This window comes from Sinocyclocheilus rhinocerous, unplaced genomic scaffold, assembly GCF_001515625.1.
Source record: "Sinocyclocheilus rhinocerous isolate Xijiao unplaced genomic scaffold, SAMN03320098_v1.1 scaffold66, whole genome shotgun sequence".
Lineage (NCBI taxonomy): Eukaryota > Metazoa > Chordata > Actinopteri > Cypriniformes > Cyprinidae > Sinocyclocheilus > Sinocyclocheilus rhinocerous.
The window spans coordinates 173792-194398 of NW_015662934.1; the positions used below are offsets into that span (position 1 = coordinate 173792).

The following is a 20607-nucleotide window of genomic DNA, read 5'->3' on the forward strand; positions in this document are numbered from 1 at the left end:
GATATTACACAGTCCAAGGTAAAAAAAAAAAAAAGCACATTTTGTTAAAAAAGAGAAAAGTTGGGAGGTTGTATCAAAGCATAGCTCAGTAGCTTAGTACATATAAGATACATAAATGTAGTTTCATTTGTCTGAGTACAAGCTTTTATTTTTTCAATTTTGCACCCTGTTTTGTCCCACTTCTCAAGAATGACTGAACTACTGGATTACTTGCTAGCAGTAAATAATAAAGAACCTAGATGTAGGCTAACATTAAAAGACTAATGGTGAAATAAATAGGCTACATAGAAAAAAAAGCTATAATTTTGAATACAAATGTATAAAACTGTTTGATACCCGATGAAGGCCTGGATAACGGCCGAAACGTCATTTTAATCAAAGTTTTCACCCCTTCAAAAGTGAGTGCTGCACCTTTTTCAATTGATAAAACTGTTTCCATAAAACAAATTAGTACACATAGGTCGAGTTCTGCTTTAATTTGCGTCTTTTGACTGAAACTTTCTGAAGACGGCTAGGATCCTGTAGAGACGCTCGCGCACCGCTCGCTTCGCGCGTGATGAGCAGATTTCCCTTTCTTTCTCTCGCTCCGTTTCTATCTGCATCTATCTCATCGGCGCTGACCATCGAGAGCAATCGCCTCCTATTGATTTATCGACCTGCTCCCACCTCGAGAACGATAAACCGGCCGTCGCGTCGTGAACTGCGTTTTAATGACCTATTTACTGTCCGCGCGCGTAAACATGCTTCGAAACTACGAGTCGGTCGCACAGATGTCACATCACTCCAGTCGTTTACCATGAGAGAACTGAACATGTGCTGGAAGATTATTGCGACATTGAGCTTGGACTGTTTTAAAGGTTCTCCGTCGTCTTCGCACAGGTACGTCATATTTCAGTAACTGTGTCAGTGTTGCGAATTATCTGTATGAAGATGTTTGCATGCATATGCAGGATTCGTGTTGGCGGACTGAACAATGGCATACTATAAATGGGTTGCTATGGCAATGCCTGCTCCGAACATCATCTTTACAGAGATCGTGCGATGTCACTAGAATGCATGATGCATACAAATCTAATGCATGGGCTTAATCTGATATACAGCACAAAACAGAACAATAATGATGTGCTTCAATCATAGATAAGATGGTTTGCTGATCTAGTCTAGTCTGGCTGTTTTAAGGCACTTTTTAGCTTGATCAGGCTGTTATTGCATGCTGTCTTTAACAATAAAATGATGTAGTAGGCTATTCGGTAAACGTAAGATTCATCCTGGGGTCACAGCACTAGGTTATGCAACACTACCTTCCTTTGTGAGCATGTCACATTTCTCCTAAATTGAGAAGGAGTCGGTTCTCAGATTCTACTTTGTCTCAGATGTGTCTCCTAAAAGAAAAGAAAATAGATATACAGTAAAAAAAAAAATAAAAAATACACACAGAATGAGTATAGAGTTGTAGGTGAACATCATAGTTTAGATAAGAATTTGGTCTCTGAAGTATATTGAGGTTCTTGTGATTTTAAAACTAAAGATTTGAGAATGTTTCTTAAATTTACAATTTGAAATTAATACATTTATTTTATTGAAATAAATACATGTATTCCTGATTATGTATTGAAAACACTGACTTAAAAAAAAAATCCAATCAATCAGCATTAGATTTGACTTGAAAATGTAAAAATTAAAGATTAAAGAACATTTCTTAATTTACAATTTCAAATACTTATTCCAGATTTAAATTGCAGTTTGAATTGAATAAATCCATCAACAAGTTTTGAATTGAAAACGTAAAAATTAAAGAATATTTCGATTTTTAAAAATGTTTTATTGAAATTACTTTAAAAGGAGAAATTAAATGACATTTTCAGCGTGGTCTGTTTTTGATGAGAAATAGTAGATTTTAAATCGAATCCTCTTGACGTCTTCAAAAAAAATCCTTAAAAAAGGCAAGGCATTTACATTTTAAAAATATAGCAACTTAAAAAGCTAAGCTATACATGTTTTTGTTCATGTGCATTTTTCTGGCATTTACCAGAGAAACGATTCAAATACTAAATAGATCTCATCCGTCTTTTTTTTTCTTTTCTTCTTTCCCATGGTCCTGCAGGTCATCCACAAAGCTGGGCTCGAGTCAGGCCGCCAGCATGGAGAGCAGTTCTCTGACCGGCAGTCTGTCTCTGAACTCTGATGTTCCTCACTGCCAGTGCTGCATCTCTTACGAGGCCCGGCTGAAGCGTCTCTCCTGCGGCCACCTCTACTGCGACCCCTGCTCCGATCAGATCGTCAACCTGGCTTTTGAGGACATAGAAGGTCTGGCCGAGTATCCCTGCCCAGTGTGCAAAACCCTCCGTCACCTTGGAGGCTTCGCTTCAGCCCACAGCTACCAAAGCATGACCCACTGTTCGCCCTTCGGAAGTCAAAAGCAGCAGCTAGTTGAAGAGAAAGGAGGCCTGTGGGAATGATTGTGTCATTCAAAGGAAATGCTCACCCAAAAATGACTGTAAATGTAAAAGTGCTGAAAATGTACTCACCCCCAGGCCATCCAAGATGTAGATGAGTTTGTTTCTTCATCACAACAGATTTGGAGAAATTTAGCATTACATCGCTTGCTCACCAGTGGATCCTCTGCAGTGAATGGGTGCCGTCAGAATGAGAGTCCAAACAGCTGATAAAAACATCACAGTAATCCACACCACTCCAGTCAATGAATGTCTTGTGAAGTGTTTGTAAGAAACAAGTCTATCATTAAGGTTTTTTTTTGGTTCGCTTCTGGCCAAAATAGTTCATAATTCATAATAATGCTTCCTCCAGTGAAAAAGTCCATCTCCTGCTGTCTCTCACATGAGCTATTTTGGACTGGTTTTGCATGTAAATGGTGCTTGATCTGTGCATATTGATTCAGAAGATGACTTTTTCACTGGAGAAAGCAATGTTATGGATAGAGGACTGGAACTGGAAGCAAAGGTTAGAAGTTAAAAATGTCTTAATGATTAATTTGTTTCTTACAGACATGCAGCTTTTCACTTTACTAGGCATTAATTGATGGAGTGGAGGCATGTGGATTATTTGGTAATTATGATTGTTAATTAATTGTGATAAGCTGTTTGGACTCTCATTCTGACGGCACCCATTCACTGCAGAGGATCCACTGGTAAGCAAGTAATGCTGAATTTCTCTAAATGTGTTGTTATGACGAAACAAACTATGACGAAACAAACTAACCTACATCTTCGATGGCCTGAGGGCGAGTACATTTTCAGCAGATTTTCAGTTTTGGGTTAACTACTCCTTTAATGCAGTGGTTCTCAAATGGAATTGTTTCAAGATCCAGATTTGACATGATTCCTTTATAAGATTACTGTATATAAGCTTACTACTAACTACACACAATTACCAGGACAGATGCATCACTCATTTCCAGGTCGTGACCCACCAGTTGAGATCCACTGTGATTGAGCTTCATATCATGGTTCATTATTCTGAATCTATTATCTGTAAAATGAGAATACAATTTTAAGCGAGACCTGCATCGTAAGCGAATCATTTAATAGGTTTCATATGCTCTTCAGTGCCATAATTGAGGAAAAGTTGATGCTAAGAGTGTTTTACTTCATTACTGGTGGAAGTGATTTAAACAAACTACTGGCTTTCATAGATAGTACATTCAGTTTGTATTCTGTTGTATTTGGTGTTTTTAATGCCAGATGATATATATAGTAGTAAAGCTTACCTGAGTGTGTATTTATTTTTGTAATGCGTGCTGTTGATGTAAACAGTTATTTATTTGGTAATTTACAATTCATGAACTTCTTGTAATGCTTCTTGTAAAGTGCTCATGTTGTAAATATCTATATTTTGATAAGATTCAAGTATGTCAGAACTAATGGGCTCATTTGTCATATATTTTTAATAAGCCAGAATAACAAATGTTAAGAAAACCATCAAAGAGTTGTATTTAGGAGCTATAACGTGTATTTATTTATCTAAAATGTGCCAATAAAGGTTGTTATAAAATAATAAGGAATGAAAAACATGAGAATAGGTAATGATTTGTCCCTGTGGCAGATGCAAGGATGAAAAATACAAAACAACTGGAATCAGTTTTAAGGCACAAGCACTGGGTCATTTCATGACATGCAAGCAATTCTTGTGCAATCAAATACATTTTGATTCAATTCAGTCTTGTGAAATATGTTGATGCAAGATAGTTCAAGTCCATTTCTCCTGCTGATATGAGAGCGAGACAATAGAGTGAAATCTCAACAAGGTACCGTATGTTAATGTTTCCAGCACCTTTTCCCCGTAGGGGAAATAAAAGTAGGACACAAACCTCTGGAGCTACTCTCTCAATTTTAGAACATCACTGTTGTCAGACATTGGTGGCGTAACGCTTTTTGAGGAAGAACATCTCACAAGGACAGATCTGAAGCCGTCTGCTTTGTAACCCACATCACTAAGGAGCTAGAGCTTTCCATCAAACCTAAAAGGAATAGTTCACCTAAAAAATGAGAACGTCACATTTATGTTCTTCCAAATGCTGTTATTTTTTCCTTAGAATATTAAAATGAATTTTTAAGTGAAAAACAACAGCATTGGGATGAGTAAATAATGACAGTTTTCATTTTTGGGTCAACTATTAAAAAGAGAAAGGAAAACTTGAAATCGCATCATATGACCCCTTTAACAGAATGAGCAGTTCTGAACACTAATTTGTAGAAAATCTGTCAGTCTTACAAAAGAAATCCACAGGAAAGGAAAAAACATGTTGAAAGAAGTCCTGGAACTCCACTGATTGAAAACGGAGAGAGTAATGCGCACAAGATAAAAAATATAAAAACGAGAATATAAAATGTCCTTCAGCATGAGCGCTACTTTTTTGTCCTTCCTTATACACAAATGGACTTAACTCTCATCACAAAATGATTTTAAAAACACATCCCCGTTCATTATGATGAAGTAGTAACACTTAAATATCCACTTAAATGGCAGAGGCAGCATTTAAATAATTGTAATATCACTGATGTTGCATCTAGTCTCCATTTCTCTTCTATTTTTGTATTAATACTTAATAGAATACAAAAATGCATAGCACACTTAACAGTATTGTGCCGTTGCTTGTAAATATTAAGAGGCAAGACAGCATTTTGTATTATTTGCATTCAACACGGAGGCTGAAGATTATTTTGTGTCCATCTTGTGGCCGTTCAGGGAACGGCAAAACCTCCTTAGTTGCATTATTAGCATGATAGCAGCCATTTTCCCGCCTTTTTGGTTGAGGAAACACAAATCGCTATTTTACTAGCCTACCATACCATAGAACTACTGCTACATGCACAAACTACTTAAAGCTAAAACTGTTTCTTGATCAACACAGAAGTTATCAAATCAATATTTTGGCATAAACCTCAGACACATAACATTTCACATGCAGACAATTAGGCTACTAGCACTCTCTGCTTCGCTACAGTTTTTCATTTTCATTTAAAGTAATAGTAAATTCTGTTGTTATTTAGTCACCCTCATGTCGTACCAATGTCTTTTTATTTTCTTTCTTCCATGGAACACAAGGTAAGAAAAATGATCACAGTTTCACATGCAAATTACAAGCTTTCAAGCTTCAAAATTAATCATTTTCTGTGAACAAAATCAACTGATTCATTGAAAAGATTAATCTCAATTAATTCACAAATTGCATACTGCTACTTTTAAAAGAAGATTTTTAGTGAATAATGATTAAAATTTTGTTTTATTTTCACACAAAATCATGACTTTAGAAGAAGTAATAAAGGCCTACATTTGGAACAACATGAGGATGAATAAATAAGATTCTTTATTTTTAGTGAACTAGACCATGTAGTTAAATTATCTTATAAAAACAACAGAGGAAGAATTTCATGTTGTAAATCGTTGACGCTTTTTTGCTAGCCTGTTTTATGCTTAACTCTACATACAAAAAAGCCCATGTCAATCTGTGCTTTTTCAAGTGCACATAGATTTCATGTTTCTAGTGGAGTTTCTGCTTTGTACCGTATTGAATTGTTTTAGTAACACAAACACCAGAGGGGGGCGTTTCTTTCCTTCCTAAAGATCAGTGTGAGTTTCCGGGGCGTTTGGGAAGTTTGGCACTAGGGAAGGGAATGTAACGCTGCCCTGATTGCGGCTCTTGGTGGCCGAACAGAAACGTGTGCTTGCCGTTATTCCTCTGCGCAGGCCTGGATGGATCAGATGCCGTCCGCTGGGCTCTGGGAGGGACGGAGGAGTGGGCCGCACCTCGGCTGGGCAGCAGCGGCTGTTGTTGACATGTTCTAGAGGAAGAGGAGAAGAGGAAGGTCCCATTGTTGGCGTTCTGGTTGAGGTTGGAGTCCAGCCGGCGTGGCTCCTGTCGTTTAGTCTGGTTCTCGGGGCGTCTGTGAGAAGCCTGAGCCAGTTTCTCTCGGAGCTGCTGCACTTCCCAGGCCAGCTGATCTAATGGATGCTGACTGCAGGAAGACGTGGGGTGTGAGAAAGCCTACAGGAAGTGGAGAGAGAGACGGATATTATAAAATTGACTTGTTGATTACAAGCCATCAACAACATGAGGATGTTAAATATCATGTTTTCAATAATCAAATATCCATCCATCCATCTTTTCATCCGTTTACTCATTTATCTGTTTAGCCATCTATTTATCTGTTCAGCCATCCATCCATCCTTCCATCTTTTTAGCTGTCCATCTATCCATTCATCTATCTACCTGTTTAGCCATCCACCTGTCTGTCCGTTCATCCATCCGTTTAGCCATCTGTCCATCCATCCATCCATCCATCCATCCATTTATCTTTTTAGCCGTCCTTCCATATACATGTAACTGTTTAGCCATCCATCTGTCTATCCATCCATCCGTTTAGGCATCTATCTATCTATCTATCTATCATCTGTTTAGCCATCCACCTGTCTGTCCGTGCATCCCTCCGTTCAGCCATCTGTCTATCCATCCATCCGTTTATTTATCCATCCATTTATCTTTTTAGCTCTCCTTCCATACAGTACATTCAACTGTTTAGCCATCCATCTGTCTGTCCTTCCATTCATCTGTTTAGCCATCTGTCTATTCATCCATCCATCCATCCGTTTAGGCATCTGTCTATTTATCCATCCATCCATCCATCTTTTTAGCAGTCTATCTATCCTTCCGTCCACCCATCCATCCATCTATTTGTTTAACCATCTATCTGTCCATCCATCCATCCATATATCCATCTATCTATCTATCTATCACCAAAGTGGCTTTCACAGTACATACAAACTTAAATATGTTGCACTAATTCTCCCAGAAAGTGATGATTTCTTTTCTTTTCAAGAAAACTTAGGATGAAAACACAGCTTTGCAATTTGTTTTCACTGTATTTTGATGATTTGCATACATTAAATCTGCAACCTAGTGGAAAAAACCCCATCACAGTGTACCTGAGCGTGTAGTGTGCCCCGTAAATAGCAGCCCCTCCATACTCTGACACAGGGTCCCAAGAGCAGGGGCAGCAGGGGCTCGTATGGGTCGTGGAGGATTGAGGGGTTCTCTGAGGGTTCAGAGAGCGAACAAGCTCGGATGAGACGCTCGAGTCCAGACAGACTCTCAGATGAAGGAGCCCTGCGGTGGCTCTTCCAGTATGAGCCAGAGTTTCCGCTCCTCCAGGGGAGCAGGTTGGAGGGATGGGAGAATGTGCTACGGGACAACAGGAACACAGAGCCTGGCAGTCCATCATTGTGCTGAGAGAGAGAATAAACAGCATTAACACACTCTTTAACAGGCTAATGAAGCGGTACAGTCAGTTGACAGACCAATTAGAAAAATGACCTAATTTTGGCAAAGGTTTATTAGTTGGCCTAATTTTTAAAGAACCTCCCTTTTGATTTCCAGCCATCTAGGGCAGCCCAGAAAACATGAATCAATGATCATTAACTTGACACAAGCAATGCCTGTTAGCTGATAATTAATTTCTCTGTCCTGTACTATCAATTCCCTACTCAATATTGTTCCTCTCTATAAGGCAAGGAGGAAATGAATAGTCATATCTGATGCTTTTACAGTGCAGTTATTACAGGGGCGATCCCTCAGGAGAAACCCGAGATTAAAAGAAGAATTCTAACTAAATATGAAAAGTCTGTCATTGTTTTCTCAGCTTCATGTCATTCTGACCCTGTTTTACTATCTATTATTGTCTTGGATGGTGACTTGTACACTACCATTCAAAAGTTTGGGGTCAGTAAGAAGTATTAATGTTTTTGAAAGAAGTCTCTTAGGCTCACCAAGGCTGCATTTATTTGATAAAATACGGTAAAAACAGCAATATTTCATAATATTCTTTCAATTAAAAAAAATGTTTTCTATTTAAATATGTTTTAAGATGCAATCTATTTCTATGATGCAAAGCTGAATTTTCAGCATCATTACTCCAGTCTTCAGTGTCACATGATCCTTCAGAAATCATTCTAACATGCTGAATTGCTGCTCAAGAAACGTATTATTATCAATGTTGAAAACAGCTGTGCTGCTTAATATTTTGTGGAAACATTGATACATTTTTTCAGGGTTTTTGATGAATAGAGAGTTCAAAAGAAAAGAAAAGCATTAATAGTAATATTGCCTATTTTTTTGGTGCTTTTTGAAGCTTGGCTGCAACTTTTTATGAAAAAAATATAACCTTGTGTTTCACAAAAAAATATAAACAGGATAAGAATGGCATGAGGGTGAATAAATTAAATAAAAGTAAATAAAATGTTTATTTTGGGGTCTCGGATTGCCACTAGTAGGATTCAAACCTATAAACATTTGATTAGCAGCCCAGATCTTTAACCACTGTGCAACATTTCTATTCCTATACAGGATGAATGTATCCTTGCTGAAATGGGACTGTTAGTGTAGTCCTCACAGTACATCAATCTTACCCAGCTGCGGTCCAGGTTGGTGTTGAGGTTTCCGTTGAGGACGGGTGGAGGGCAGGCAGGTTGTGACACAGGTTGGGTGAAGTGGGCTCGTCTCTGACCGCTGTACTGCAGGGCCCAGTCCCACACCGGAGGGAAAGGTGGGTCTACCGGCTCCTCTGGGGCGCCCATGGGCAATTCCCTCAGACCGTTCACTGGGGTGTAGCTCTGGGGAAGATGCTGCAGGGAAACAGTGCAATACAGCACACACTTCAGATCGGTTGTTTTGGCTGGTAAATGAATACATGAATCAGCAAAACTTCCAGACATTATATATATATACTAAGCTTAAATGGATAGTTCACCAAAAAATGAAACATTTCTCTTGAAAAGACTTTGATTAAACCACTCGATTCATATGGATTTGTTTTACTAAGCCTTTATGGCTTGGATTAAGCCAAGTGTTGGTTACCTGGATTTTCAGGTTTCATTACAAATATTAATTTTTTTTGTTTACAAACACTATACAAAGTCTTAAGGGTTTGGAATAGGGCTGCACGATAAATCGCATGCGATATTTAATGCGCATGACATAAAAAGTAGTAAATAATGACAGAAATTAAATTTTTGGGTGAACTATCCCTTTAATAATCAAAAAAGCGTCTAATAAAGCAAAGATAGATGTTTTACTGTAGCAACTGTTTACAAACATTTTCTCATAGCAGTGTTGCCAAGTCCGTGGTTTTCCCGCGGAATTGGGCTACTTTAACACTGTTGCCGCGGGGTTGTTTTTCATGTCCGTGGATTGAAGCGACTCCAATAACATGATATTTTTCCCCTGGAATGTGAATTTTAGCAGGGGAACCCCGCCAAAACACCCAAACCCCCCCCCCGGAACGCGATTTTTAACTGCGGACCCCCTCGAAACGCGATTAGGCTAGTTTTGAGTAGTGATTGGGTGGGTTTTCTTGCGAAAACCTGGCAACCCTGTCTCATAGCTAGGTTCACACCTTTTGCATCACTCAAAGTTTTCTTTCTTCTCAAATTATAAGATAATAACTCTATTAAAAATAGATAATAACTCTAAGATAATAACTGTAATAAATATTGCACGCCCATTTAGTTTCAGTGCCACATGATCCTTCAGAAATCTTTCTAATGTGCTGCTGCTATTTTTGTTGAAACTGTTTTTAAGGATTCTTTGAACATTATAAATGTCTTTTCTGTCACTTTTGCCCAATATAATGCCTCCTTGCTGAACAAAAATATTTAAGTTTTGAATCTTACTGGTAGTTTATGTATTTAAGTAGCTATGCAAAAGGAAGATAACGTACAATTTTATGATGCCTTATTGTAAAATTAACCCCCAAGGCAAAGACATTGCTGCATTAAATACTGTAGCTCTATTGTAGTTTGCAGCTTTTTGTTTGTGTTTTGCGTATACCTGTGAACGGCGACATCTCTCCCTCTGACTGTTGGCCAGGAAGCTGCTGAAGAGTGGAAGGTGCACGCTGTCATGCAGAGCCAGCAGGTAGTCTTCAGTAAGCTGGAAGCGTGCGGGATACTGCGCCCACAGCTGCCATACGCAGTCGAGAAACAGCAGGAACACAGGGGCCTGCCGGAGAGCAAGGTACATCACACAACTCATTTAGAACAGGACTCTTGCTGTCAATTAAAACGGAAACTAAAGCTGAAATGAGAAAATGTTCAGCTAAAGTCAACTAAAACAGCCCATTTAGGCAACAGCTCATCATATGAGCTCACGACCTCACTTGCATGGCCAAAATCACATGCATGCTTTGAGGATAAGGCATCTGAATGCACTTCAACAAGCTTTTTCATTCCAAAAGACAGAATCAAAGGATTTTTTTTTCTTTTCAGTACTAAATAGTATCAACAGAGAATTAAACATATACTTCCACCCATATTGGTGTGCTGCATATTTTTGTGTGTGCAGCGATTATCATTAGCTGTGCAACATGTTTCATCAGTTTGTTTATCTGTAGACATTGTTTCATTGTTATGATGTTTCATAAGGGTTAGTATGTTGAAGGGAAGGTAGAAGACAATGTATAGTATGACACTAGTGTTTGCTGAAAGAACAGATTTTCTGGCTGTGTCCAAAACCTATTGATCTGCCTTTTACTGTAAGTACAAAAGCAGCTGCTTTTTAAGACAGCATCCTGAAAATGGGACTGAAATGTAAGTGATTTTTGATTTGAAAAAACACTACAATACCATTCCAAAGCTTAGGGTCAGTAAGATGTCATTTTTATTAATTAAATTAAAATGAGCAAGAGGGTGGCTAACCGCACACTGATCCACTCAAGACTAAATTTCATTTTCATTAAAATGAGCAAGAGGGTCCACTCAAGACTAAATTTCATTTTCAAATATCCTACTGGCTCTACGCGCCTTTCTATTCATCAAAGAATCCTGAAAAAAAAATGATCACAGTTTTTTTACAAAAATATTAAGCAGCACAGCTGTTTTAAACATTGATAACAATAAGCAGCAAAATTCAGCTTTTCATCACAGGAATAAATTACATCTTAAAATATATAGTAGAACAGTTGCTTTAAATCGTAGTAATATTTAATATTTTTATATTTTTTCTCCCTTTTTTAATGCAGCCTTGGTTCCCCGGATGCATGTTAATTACTTTGGTTTTTAGATTTATATTTTATTTAAAGATTATCTACACAAAAAGTCGTACATACATACGCTAAATACCTGACTGACCATGGTTATCAATAAAACTGCTAAGTCTATAAAACTTAGTAAGTAATTCTAAAACGCAAATAAGCCGCTAAATCCGAACCATCAACTTTTATCGAAAGGTGTCGCTTTAAATGTAGTCGCAGGGGGCGCATGTGACGTAGCACACGCTTCCAATCAATCGTTGGCTTCCACGTTTTTAGGGGTGGAGAGAAAAGAGAGAAAAATATGTGAAAAATGGCTACCGTGCAGTCTGAATCCAAACAACCATTAGAAGAAAAAAACTCATTCCTGAAGTTATTCACTGGTTGTCAAGACACACAGAATATTGATGTATATGGCAGGGCAGCTGCGGGTTACGTGGAGGAAATCAAACGCTTTAGAGGACTGTAAAACGAAATGAGAATTTAAAGAATTGAAGGGCACTGCCAGATGTCGCTGTTTGTTGGTTTATGGGTTAGGAAAAAGAATAAATCACAACTGTGTGGTATGTTTTAACTTCTGCTAAGAGTGTGTCATTAAAAAGAGATGAAATCCTATTGTTACAAACTGCAATCTTATGTAGTTTGAAATGTGATCTCTACAGATTTTTAGAAATGCACTTATGGGACAGATTTCAAGTAGTATCAAGATCGGCATTAAATCGAGTTGCAAGATAAGATAAAGTATATTACTACTATACTAATATACTAATTACTAATACACTACTATTTAAGATAGTAGTATATTTACTTCCATACTGACATTTCTGAAATAACTGATGAGAGTGGCAATATATAGTAAAGATTAGTATGAAAGTTAAAAAAATGGTCACATTTACACTACTGATCAAAAGTTCAGGGTTGATATGATTTTTTTTAAATGTTTTTGAAGTCTCTTCTGTTCACCAAGGCAGCAATTATTTGATAAAAACATTAAAAACAGTAATATTGTGAAATATTATTATAATAAAAAAAAAAACTGTTGAATTTCCACAAAAAAGATTAAGCAGTGCAAATATTGAAAACAGTTGCACTGCTTAATATTTTTGTGGAAACTATAATACTTTTTTGTCACTATTCTTTGATGAATATAAAGTTTAAAAGAGCAACATTAATATAAAATAGAAATCATTTGGAACATTATAAATGCCTTTACTGTCACTTTTGATCAATTTAATACATCCTTGCTAAATAAAAGTATTAATAAAAAAAAATAAAAATCTTATCGACCCGGTGTTGTACACGTAAAGGCCAAAGGTTATATTAATGTCTGATTTTCTCACTGTATTCAGCACAGATTGGATGTGTTTAAACAGTAAAGACACACATGAATCATTATGTGCTAGTAGGGTGCAAAGTTCAGAGTCGGGTCAGATGGCCGTTAATGATCAGTTTGACTAACCTTGGAGAACAACAGTCATGTGACCTCCTCTGAGCAAACAAGCCACCTCTGCAGCTTTTCTCAGACAGCACCTGTAGAGACACAATCACATCAAACACAGCAGGGCAAAGCACACACAGCGGGATACACTGATGAAGGCAACATCAAGCTAAAAATGAAAGTTCAAGTTTAGAGCACTGAATTGTGGGATGCAGTATGCTCTTTTGTACACTGCACATTTTAGCAAATTAAGTGTAGGTAAGATTTGCATGCTTTCCACAGTATACATACTACAGTGCAGAAAAAGTGGGAGTGGTATGTTGGCCAGAAAGCAAACATTGTTAAAAGAGAGAAAACATTTCTACATGATGCATCCAAATATTGTTATATAGTTTAAAAGATCACTATTTATATTCATGCACAAATATACCGAGTATAGTCGAGCCAGCGAGTGCTTTCAAGAGTGGAGAGCCACTTGTCATCAGGTACTGATACAGATGATGAAATATCTGTAGGGCATAGAGACAAAAATACCACATTTTAAAACGAAATACTGGTCAATAGCTACATATAAGCATAATACATAAACATAAATATAAAATCATTTTACATAATAAAATGTAGTTATATCAAACTCCAATAATAAAAAAAAATGCAACGAGTGTCACATTTTAAAACTTAATAACAACAATACTGGTCAAAAGCTACATATAAGCATAATGCATAAACATAAATATAAAATCATTTTACATAATAAAATGTAATTATATCAAACTCCAATAAAAAATAAAAAATGCAACGAGTGTGGCTAATAAATGCAAATATGAATATATGCACATTCTATATAAAATACAATTATATCAACTCCAAAATGCAAAAAAAAAAAAGCAACAAATGTGGCTAATAAATAAATAATATAAATAACTATAAATGTACTAAAAATGCACATTTCACATAATAAAATGTGAAACAACACTAAGAAAACAAAAATGCAACAAATGTGGCTAATAAATAAATATTAATATATAACGCACAATTTACATAACGTTTAATTATAGCAAACAACACATGCATAAACTGTTGAAATTAAACACTTTAATTGTACATATTAAATAGGTCCAAAAATTATTACAACTATTTTATTGCCATATGCTTTTATAATATTTTGATATAATAATTATTATAATAATATTAATATGTTTGCACAGCCCATGTCGGGCCCAATCTCACAATGGCTGAAATTTCGGTCTGCTACTTCCTTATACTCAGAACCAGTTGAAATTTGACAATACAAAAATGCAGCACACTAAAGGAAAATGTGAGAAACAAAAAGCTGGTCAACCATAGTGGGACTGAGCGAGCTGCTGTTTCGGGCCAGTGTGGCTTCAACCACAGGAGGAATGTGAAGCCAGACAAAACAACAAGACTGTATCTCTGTATGACTAAAATGTATCTTTTCAAACAACAGAAGCTCTTGACCTCTGTACACAAAATCTTTAAATCCACACCCAAGTCTCAAAACAGCTGTTGCACAAAAAAAAGTTACAACATTTAACCACAAAAGATAAAAGACATTCCGATTCCAAACATTCCAATTGTTCAAATTCAAAGTACTTCACTCAAAAATGAAAAACATCCATGTAAGTCATACAACAGGTTTGTGTGAAGAACAAACTAGTTTTATGATACTTTTTTAGAGCTGTTGTGTCCACAGGTTTGGAACGACATGGTGTGTATTTTTTATTTTTGGATGAATTATTCCTTTAATATGCCCTGCTAAAAATAGCTTTTTTGGATGCTTAGGTGCTGCTGCACCCATCAAGCTCGCCTGGCCAGCATCTCCAAGTAGAGTTTGTTGGAACAGCAACAACCTGTCTTCCAATTGTTCAAATTCAAAGTACTTCACTCAAAAATGAAAAACATCCATGTAAGTCATACAACAGGTTTGTGTGAAGAACAAACTAGTTTTATGATACTTTTTTAGAGCTGTTTTGTTTTTTGTGGAGCTTGGCAGCATGTGGACGCAATAAGTTCTTACTGAATGGAAAAGAGAAGTGTGTTCAACATTCAGCTCAGCAGTTTCTTTTGTGTCCACAGGTTTGGAACGACATGGTGTGTATTTTTTATTTTTGGATGAATTATTCCTTTAATATGCCCTGCTAAAAATAGCTTTTTTGGATGCTTAGGTGCTGCTGCACCCATCAAGCTCGCCTGGCCAGCATCTCCAAGTAGAGTTTGTTGGAACAGCAACAACCTGTCTGGAAATTTAAGCTGGCTTTTGCACCAGGGTATCATCAGGCCATCAAAAATCAACTAAAATGACCCACCGCCCAGACAAAGAGTCCGGAGTCTGGTGTGAGCCAGCTGGATGTCTGCAGGTGATGGCATTTCCTCTCCCAGATCCACAATCACACACAGCTGCTGTCCGCCGAAGAGCACCAACTCCAGGTTCCTGCAGATCACAGACGACAAGTGCTCCGGTTAGTAACGAATGATCAACTGCTGCTAAGGAACGTCTAACTTATCTAGAAAAAAAGTAATGACAAACCTGATGTCGTCCTTCTCATGGTAGATGTTATTTTGGAAGCTGGCCATTCGTAGTAAGTCACTGCCATGTGGATGTCGCCAGCACCAGCGCTGAGGAAAGTTAAATGACATATGTGACCCTGAAGCACAAAACCAGTCTTAAGTCTCTGGGGTATATTTGTAGCAATAGCCAAAAATACATTGAATGGGTCAAAATTATCAATTTTTCTTTTATGCCAAAAATCATTAGGATATTAAGTAAAGATCATGTTCCATGAAGATATTTTGTAAATTTCCTACCGTAAATATATCCAAACTTAATTTTTGATTAGTAATATGCATTGCTAAGGACTTCATTTGGACAATTTTAAAGGCAATTTTCTCAATATTTAGATTTTTTTGCACCCTCAGATTCCAGATTTTCAAATAGTTGTATCTCGGCCAAATATTGTCCTATCCTAACAAACCATACATCAATGGAAAGCTTATTTATTCATTGGTGTATACATCTACATTTCGAAAAATTGACACTTAAGACTGGTTTTGTGGTCCAGGGTCACATATTATAAATCATAAAATATTCTTCGATATAAAAAAATCTTTTGACATACAGTATTACAAGCTGTGCTGTATTCAGTGCTGTGAAAATGTATTTGCATCCATCTTGATGTCTTCTGTTTTTGCGTCTAATCCATACCAAATACGTTTAGATCTTCAAATGAAATATAAAACTCAGGCAACCCGAGTAAACACAAAATACAGTTTTTAAATGATAATGTTATTTATTGGAGCAAAACAGTTACCCAATACCAACTGATTCATATCTGAAACAATTTAGTATAAAATATACACAAAAACAGAAGAAATTGGGAAAGAGCAAACACTTTTTCACAGCACTGTAATTTACCCAGAAGATGAATATTCGCGCACAAAGCAATTGAATGGCTTCAAAGTACTTAGTGCATCATATGAACTACTCTTATGGTGATTTTATGTCTTTTTAGGAGCTTGACAGACTCGTTTTGCTGCATGGAAAAAATAACAACATGTACTTTGGGAACTGTTACTAACTATTCCTTTAAGCACATAAACAGCATTCACAATACTTGACTTTCGCAATGTGAAATATTTATAAAGGGGATAATTCACCCAAAAATGCTCTAATTCATGTCATTCCAAACCTGTACAACTTTTTCTTCTGTTGAATAAAGAAAGATATTTCAAAGAAAGTAGAAACAGAAGTTCCACAGTAGAAAGAAAGTCTTAGAGGTTTGGAATGACGAGTGAATGATGACATAATTGTAATTTTTGGGTGAACTATCCCTTTAAGTGAAACCGAATATTTTGTGGGAAATAATGTTGTGTAGGAACTGATTTTTTTCCTTAAGGATTTGATTTGCGAGGAGTAGGTTTTGGTGAATTTTGGTAGCTTAGATTAAAAAGTATTTACATTTCAATTATGGTAACAATATAAAAGATAATGAAAACAAAATTAAGGAACATTTCATGCCGTGTTTAAAAGTCTTGTTGTTTTGTAGCGGGATGTCAGAATGAACTCACTGGGATGCGACCCTCGTTAAAGTGGGCAAATGTTTTCTTGAGCTCTGTGTCCAGGACCCTCTGAGGAACCACATTGAATCTGGGCAGACTGTAAGAACACAGGAGGAAAAAACATGTGAATAGTTTCCACATAGAATATGATGGAAGCATCATTCCTCCAGTCTTCAGTGTCACACGATACTTCAGAAATCATTCGAATATGCTGATTTGCTGCTCAAGAAAATTATTATTATCAGCGTTTAAAATTGTTGTGCTGTGCTTAATATTTTTGTGGAATGCATGATGCTTCTTAGGATTTTTTTAGGAAACAGTTTATTTGAAATAGAAATCTTGTGTAATATTATAAATGTGGTTAATGTCACTTTTGTTCAATTTAATGCATCCTTGCTGAACGAAAGTATTCATTTCTTTAAAAAAAAAAAACTTACTGCTCTTAAACATCTTAATAGTATTTGGATAAACATGCAATATGTAACAATATGCACTGTCATATTACTATACAACTGTAACATGTAAATCAGCAAGTGGTGGACAGTTATAATATTGAAATATGGTTATTTTGGTCCAATTTTGTGTGAAATGTCAATGTTACCTTCATTAAAAATTTTTATTTGCATACTGCTAAAATGGCACGAGTAGTATAGTAGCATGATATTTTGAACACACAAAAGGTTATTCATCAGAATGTATGTGTGGGAAAAGCATTTAGCAAACTGTTATGGAACAATGAACATCAGTCGTGTCTAAAGAGCGGAAAGACGTGTTCTAATGTCAAAGCTAAACTGAGCTCAGGAGGTCTGAAAGAGGAGCTCTACCTGGTGGACATCTCAAAGCGGTCATTGACAGAGCTGACCCTCCAGCCGCTGGCACCTGTCCTCTCCAGCTCCTGATCCCATCCCATCGAACACTCGAACCAGTTCATGTTAGGGTCACGCCGCCTGTTGCTTAGGAACTGCTTCATTTCTATAGACAGCATAGAGAAGCATTGAATGTTTGGATTGATTACAAGATCCGGTTTGTGTGCAAAACCTCCTGAGAGCTGCAAACCCAATTTGCTCACTGCAGGGCTCATGGACTGGTGCAATGAACATGCATTGACTACAAACAAACCTTGACAAGGTTGAAATAGGGCTAGAAGGTGACCTGTTTCAGATTACTTTCCATTATTCATCTGGTTACCGGTCACTTTCTCTCTCAGAGACGTGCCTTAGCTCACATTTCCTTCTATGATTCATTTGAATATCTAATATGTGTAGACCACAAAGATAGAAGTGGGTGAAAATAATTATATTCCAATATTCTTCAGCTTTTTGACAATATAAATTAAAATATTTATGTATTTGCTCTGAAATCACTTTTAAAAACATTGTTTTGTTTTTTTAAATGTAACCATTATTTTAGTAGATTCAAAATGTTTAACACAAAAAGTAAAATACAATAATAAAATATATTTTTAAATAATATAAAATAATTATCTAAAATATATATAAAATCATAATTAGCAATGTTTTCCATACTTTTTTTTTCAATAAATGACCACAAGAAAAAAAAGAAGACTCATTTACATTTATGTTCATCCGTGTAATTAAACTTAATTAACAGCAAAAATTACCTACCAATTGTTTACTAAATCTTAATTCATACAAGTACATGAATTTTTAATAATACAATACATTGCCTACTCCTACCTACAGCTATAATACTGATCTAAAACTCATTCCTTCACTTACTGATGCTTCAAAATCAACTGAATAACTGAAAATAGCTGAAATGTAAAAAATTCCTGCTCGTTTGTGCACTGTACTTGAAATTTATATTCTTACCAGTAGCAAACATATCACCAAGCTATCTAGTAAAAAGTGTGTCATCTGGAATATGTCACATTTTAACTACTATATGTGCTAATATCAGATAAACAACTTTAAAAAAACAATCACATATTATTCTAAATTATAAATATTGCAAAAACATCTGCTGGCAACCCTCAAGGAATGTTGTGGAGTCATATGAGATGGTCCTTACTGCAGAACACAAGATGCAGGGGGCGTAGTTGGATCCAGATCCAACTCCTCCCACCTTACATATACCTAAACCTACCTGTCTCCACCCCCTGATCCCTAAACCCACCCATCTCCACCCCTAAACCTACCAATCTCCACCCCCTAGATGTGGATCCAACCACGCCCCCTGGATCTTGTGTTCTGCAGTGAGGGGCTACTGGGTCAACTGAGCAAAATTGGTATCTTCAAGAAAGCAAAACAAACACATCAAATAGATGTCTGGGCGACGTATGTGTGCTATCAAGATTTTTTTCTTCTCACTGTCATGATGGATTTCTGTATTGATTATCAATAGCTCACCAATACTACCCAAAGCAGCATTTTGGAAGGAGAGGATGGTTCCAGGTTTCAGTGGCTGGTAGGTCTTAGCAATGGTGTACGTGATCTGAAAGCAAGTTGAAATAGAGTGGCAGTCATTAGTATGATGATCAAAGGCTTGAAACATACTCTACAATAATGTATTGTAAAAGCAAATACTTCAAACTTAAAGTCAGCAGTTTGGCTGGTTAGCATGGCCTCATTAGGGCCTCATGGTTTAAAAAAAACATCTTTCTCCACTGATGGCCATTCAAAAATAGCCATGTTTTCTGATAAAATAAATGTTTTCTAAAATATAATATAAGAATAGTAGAAATTTTGCCCGTATACAATTCAGTTTGGCTCTTAAAAGCATGAAATTAACATCTATATTTCCTGTCTCATGACTTTGGAGTCACAGCATATTGGCAAAAAATACACATCTGCATTTGCACACTTGCGCAAGTACACTATCATACAAAAGTTTGGAGTTTTAAAGGAATGAATTCTTTTATTCAGCAAGGGTGCATTAAATCGAAAAGTGGCAGTAAAGATGTTTATAAAGTTCCAAGAGATTCCTACTTCAAATAAAAGCTGTTCTTTTGAACTTTCTATTCATCAACAAATCCTCAAAAATAATGTATCACATTTCCCCCCAAAACATTAATCAGCACAGCTGTTCAACATTGAAAATAATAAATAATTCTGGAGCAGCAGTCAGAGCAGAAATCAGAATGTTTTCTGAAGGATCGTGTGACACTGAAGACTGGAGTAATGATGCTGAAAATGCAGCTTTCCATTACAGGAATGAATTACATTTTAAAATATATTAAAATTGAAAACAGTTATTTTGAATTGCAATAATATTTCACTGTATTTACCATGTACACTACCGGTCAAAAGTTTGTGATTAGAACTATTTTTAATGTTTTTTTAAAGGAGTTTCTTATGCTCATCAAGGCTGCATTTATTTGATCAAAAATACAGGAAAAAATGTAATATTGTGAAATATTTTTATGATGTAAAATAACGTTTTTCTATTTGAATATACATTAAAATCTAATTTATTCCTGTGATGCAAAGCTGAATTTTCAGCATCATTACTCCAGTCTTCAGTGTCACATGATCCTTCAGGAATCATTCCAATATGCTGATTTATAAAAAGTTAAAAAGAACAGTGATTATT

General features: G+C 36.3%; 2 protein-coding genes across 2 annotated transcripts in view; one reads left to right on the forward strand and one right to left on the reverse strand.

Annotated features, from left to right (window-relative positions):
• Positions 1–554: 554 nt before the first annotated feature.
• Positions 555–2522, forward strand: LOC107728468 (uncharacterized). Its single transcript, XM_016538632.1, has 2 exons — positions 555–879; positions 2105–2522. The coding sequence occupies exons 1-2, from the start codon at positions 557–559 to the stop codon at positions 2457–2459; spliced, it is 678 nt and encodes a 225-aa protein (XP_016394118.1). The 5' UTR covers positions 555–556; the 3' UTR covers positions 2460–2522.
• Positions 2523–5793: 3271 nt separating this feature from the next.
• The window catches only part of LOC107728444 (myotubularin-related protein 11), a 29777-nt gene continuing 14963 nt past the window's right edge, over positions 5794–20607 (reverse strand). The window contains exons 6-17 of the mRNA XM_016538607.1: positions 19425–19509; positions 17880–18027; positions 17065–17152; positions 15527–15615; positions 15306–15430; positions 13409–13487; positions 13000–13070; positions 11301–11317; positions 10343–10513; positions 8923–9138; positions 7444–7743; positions 5794–6505 (exon numbers count right to left, since the gene is read on the reverse strand). Coding sequence (XP_016394093.1) covers positions 6086–6505; positions 7444–7743; positions 8923–9138; positions 10343–10513; positions 11301–11317; positions 13000–13070; positions 13409–13487; positions 15306–15430; positions 15527–15615; positions 17065–17152; positions 17880–18027; positions 19425–19509 — 1809 coding nt within the window. The 3' untranslated portion in view covers positions 5794–6085. The remainder of the gene's footprint in view (positions 6506–7443; positions 7744–8922; positions 9139–10342; positions 10514–11300; positions 11318–12999; positions 13071–13408; positions 13488–15305; positions 15431–15526; positions 15616–17064; positions 17153–17879; positions 18028–19424; positions 19510–20607) is intronic.

Excerpts from the sequence above, each read along its gene's own strand:
- LOC107728468 (XM_016538632.1), top strand. The coding sequence starts at position 557 with ATGAGCAGATTTCCCTTTCTTTCTCTCGCTCCGTTTCTATCTGCATCT. Across the intron at positions 880-2,104 it reads TCTCCGTCGTCTTCGCACAG|GTCATCCACAAAGCTGGGCT; the intron begins GTACGTCATATT and ends ATGGTCCTGCAG.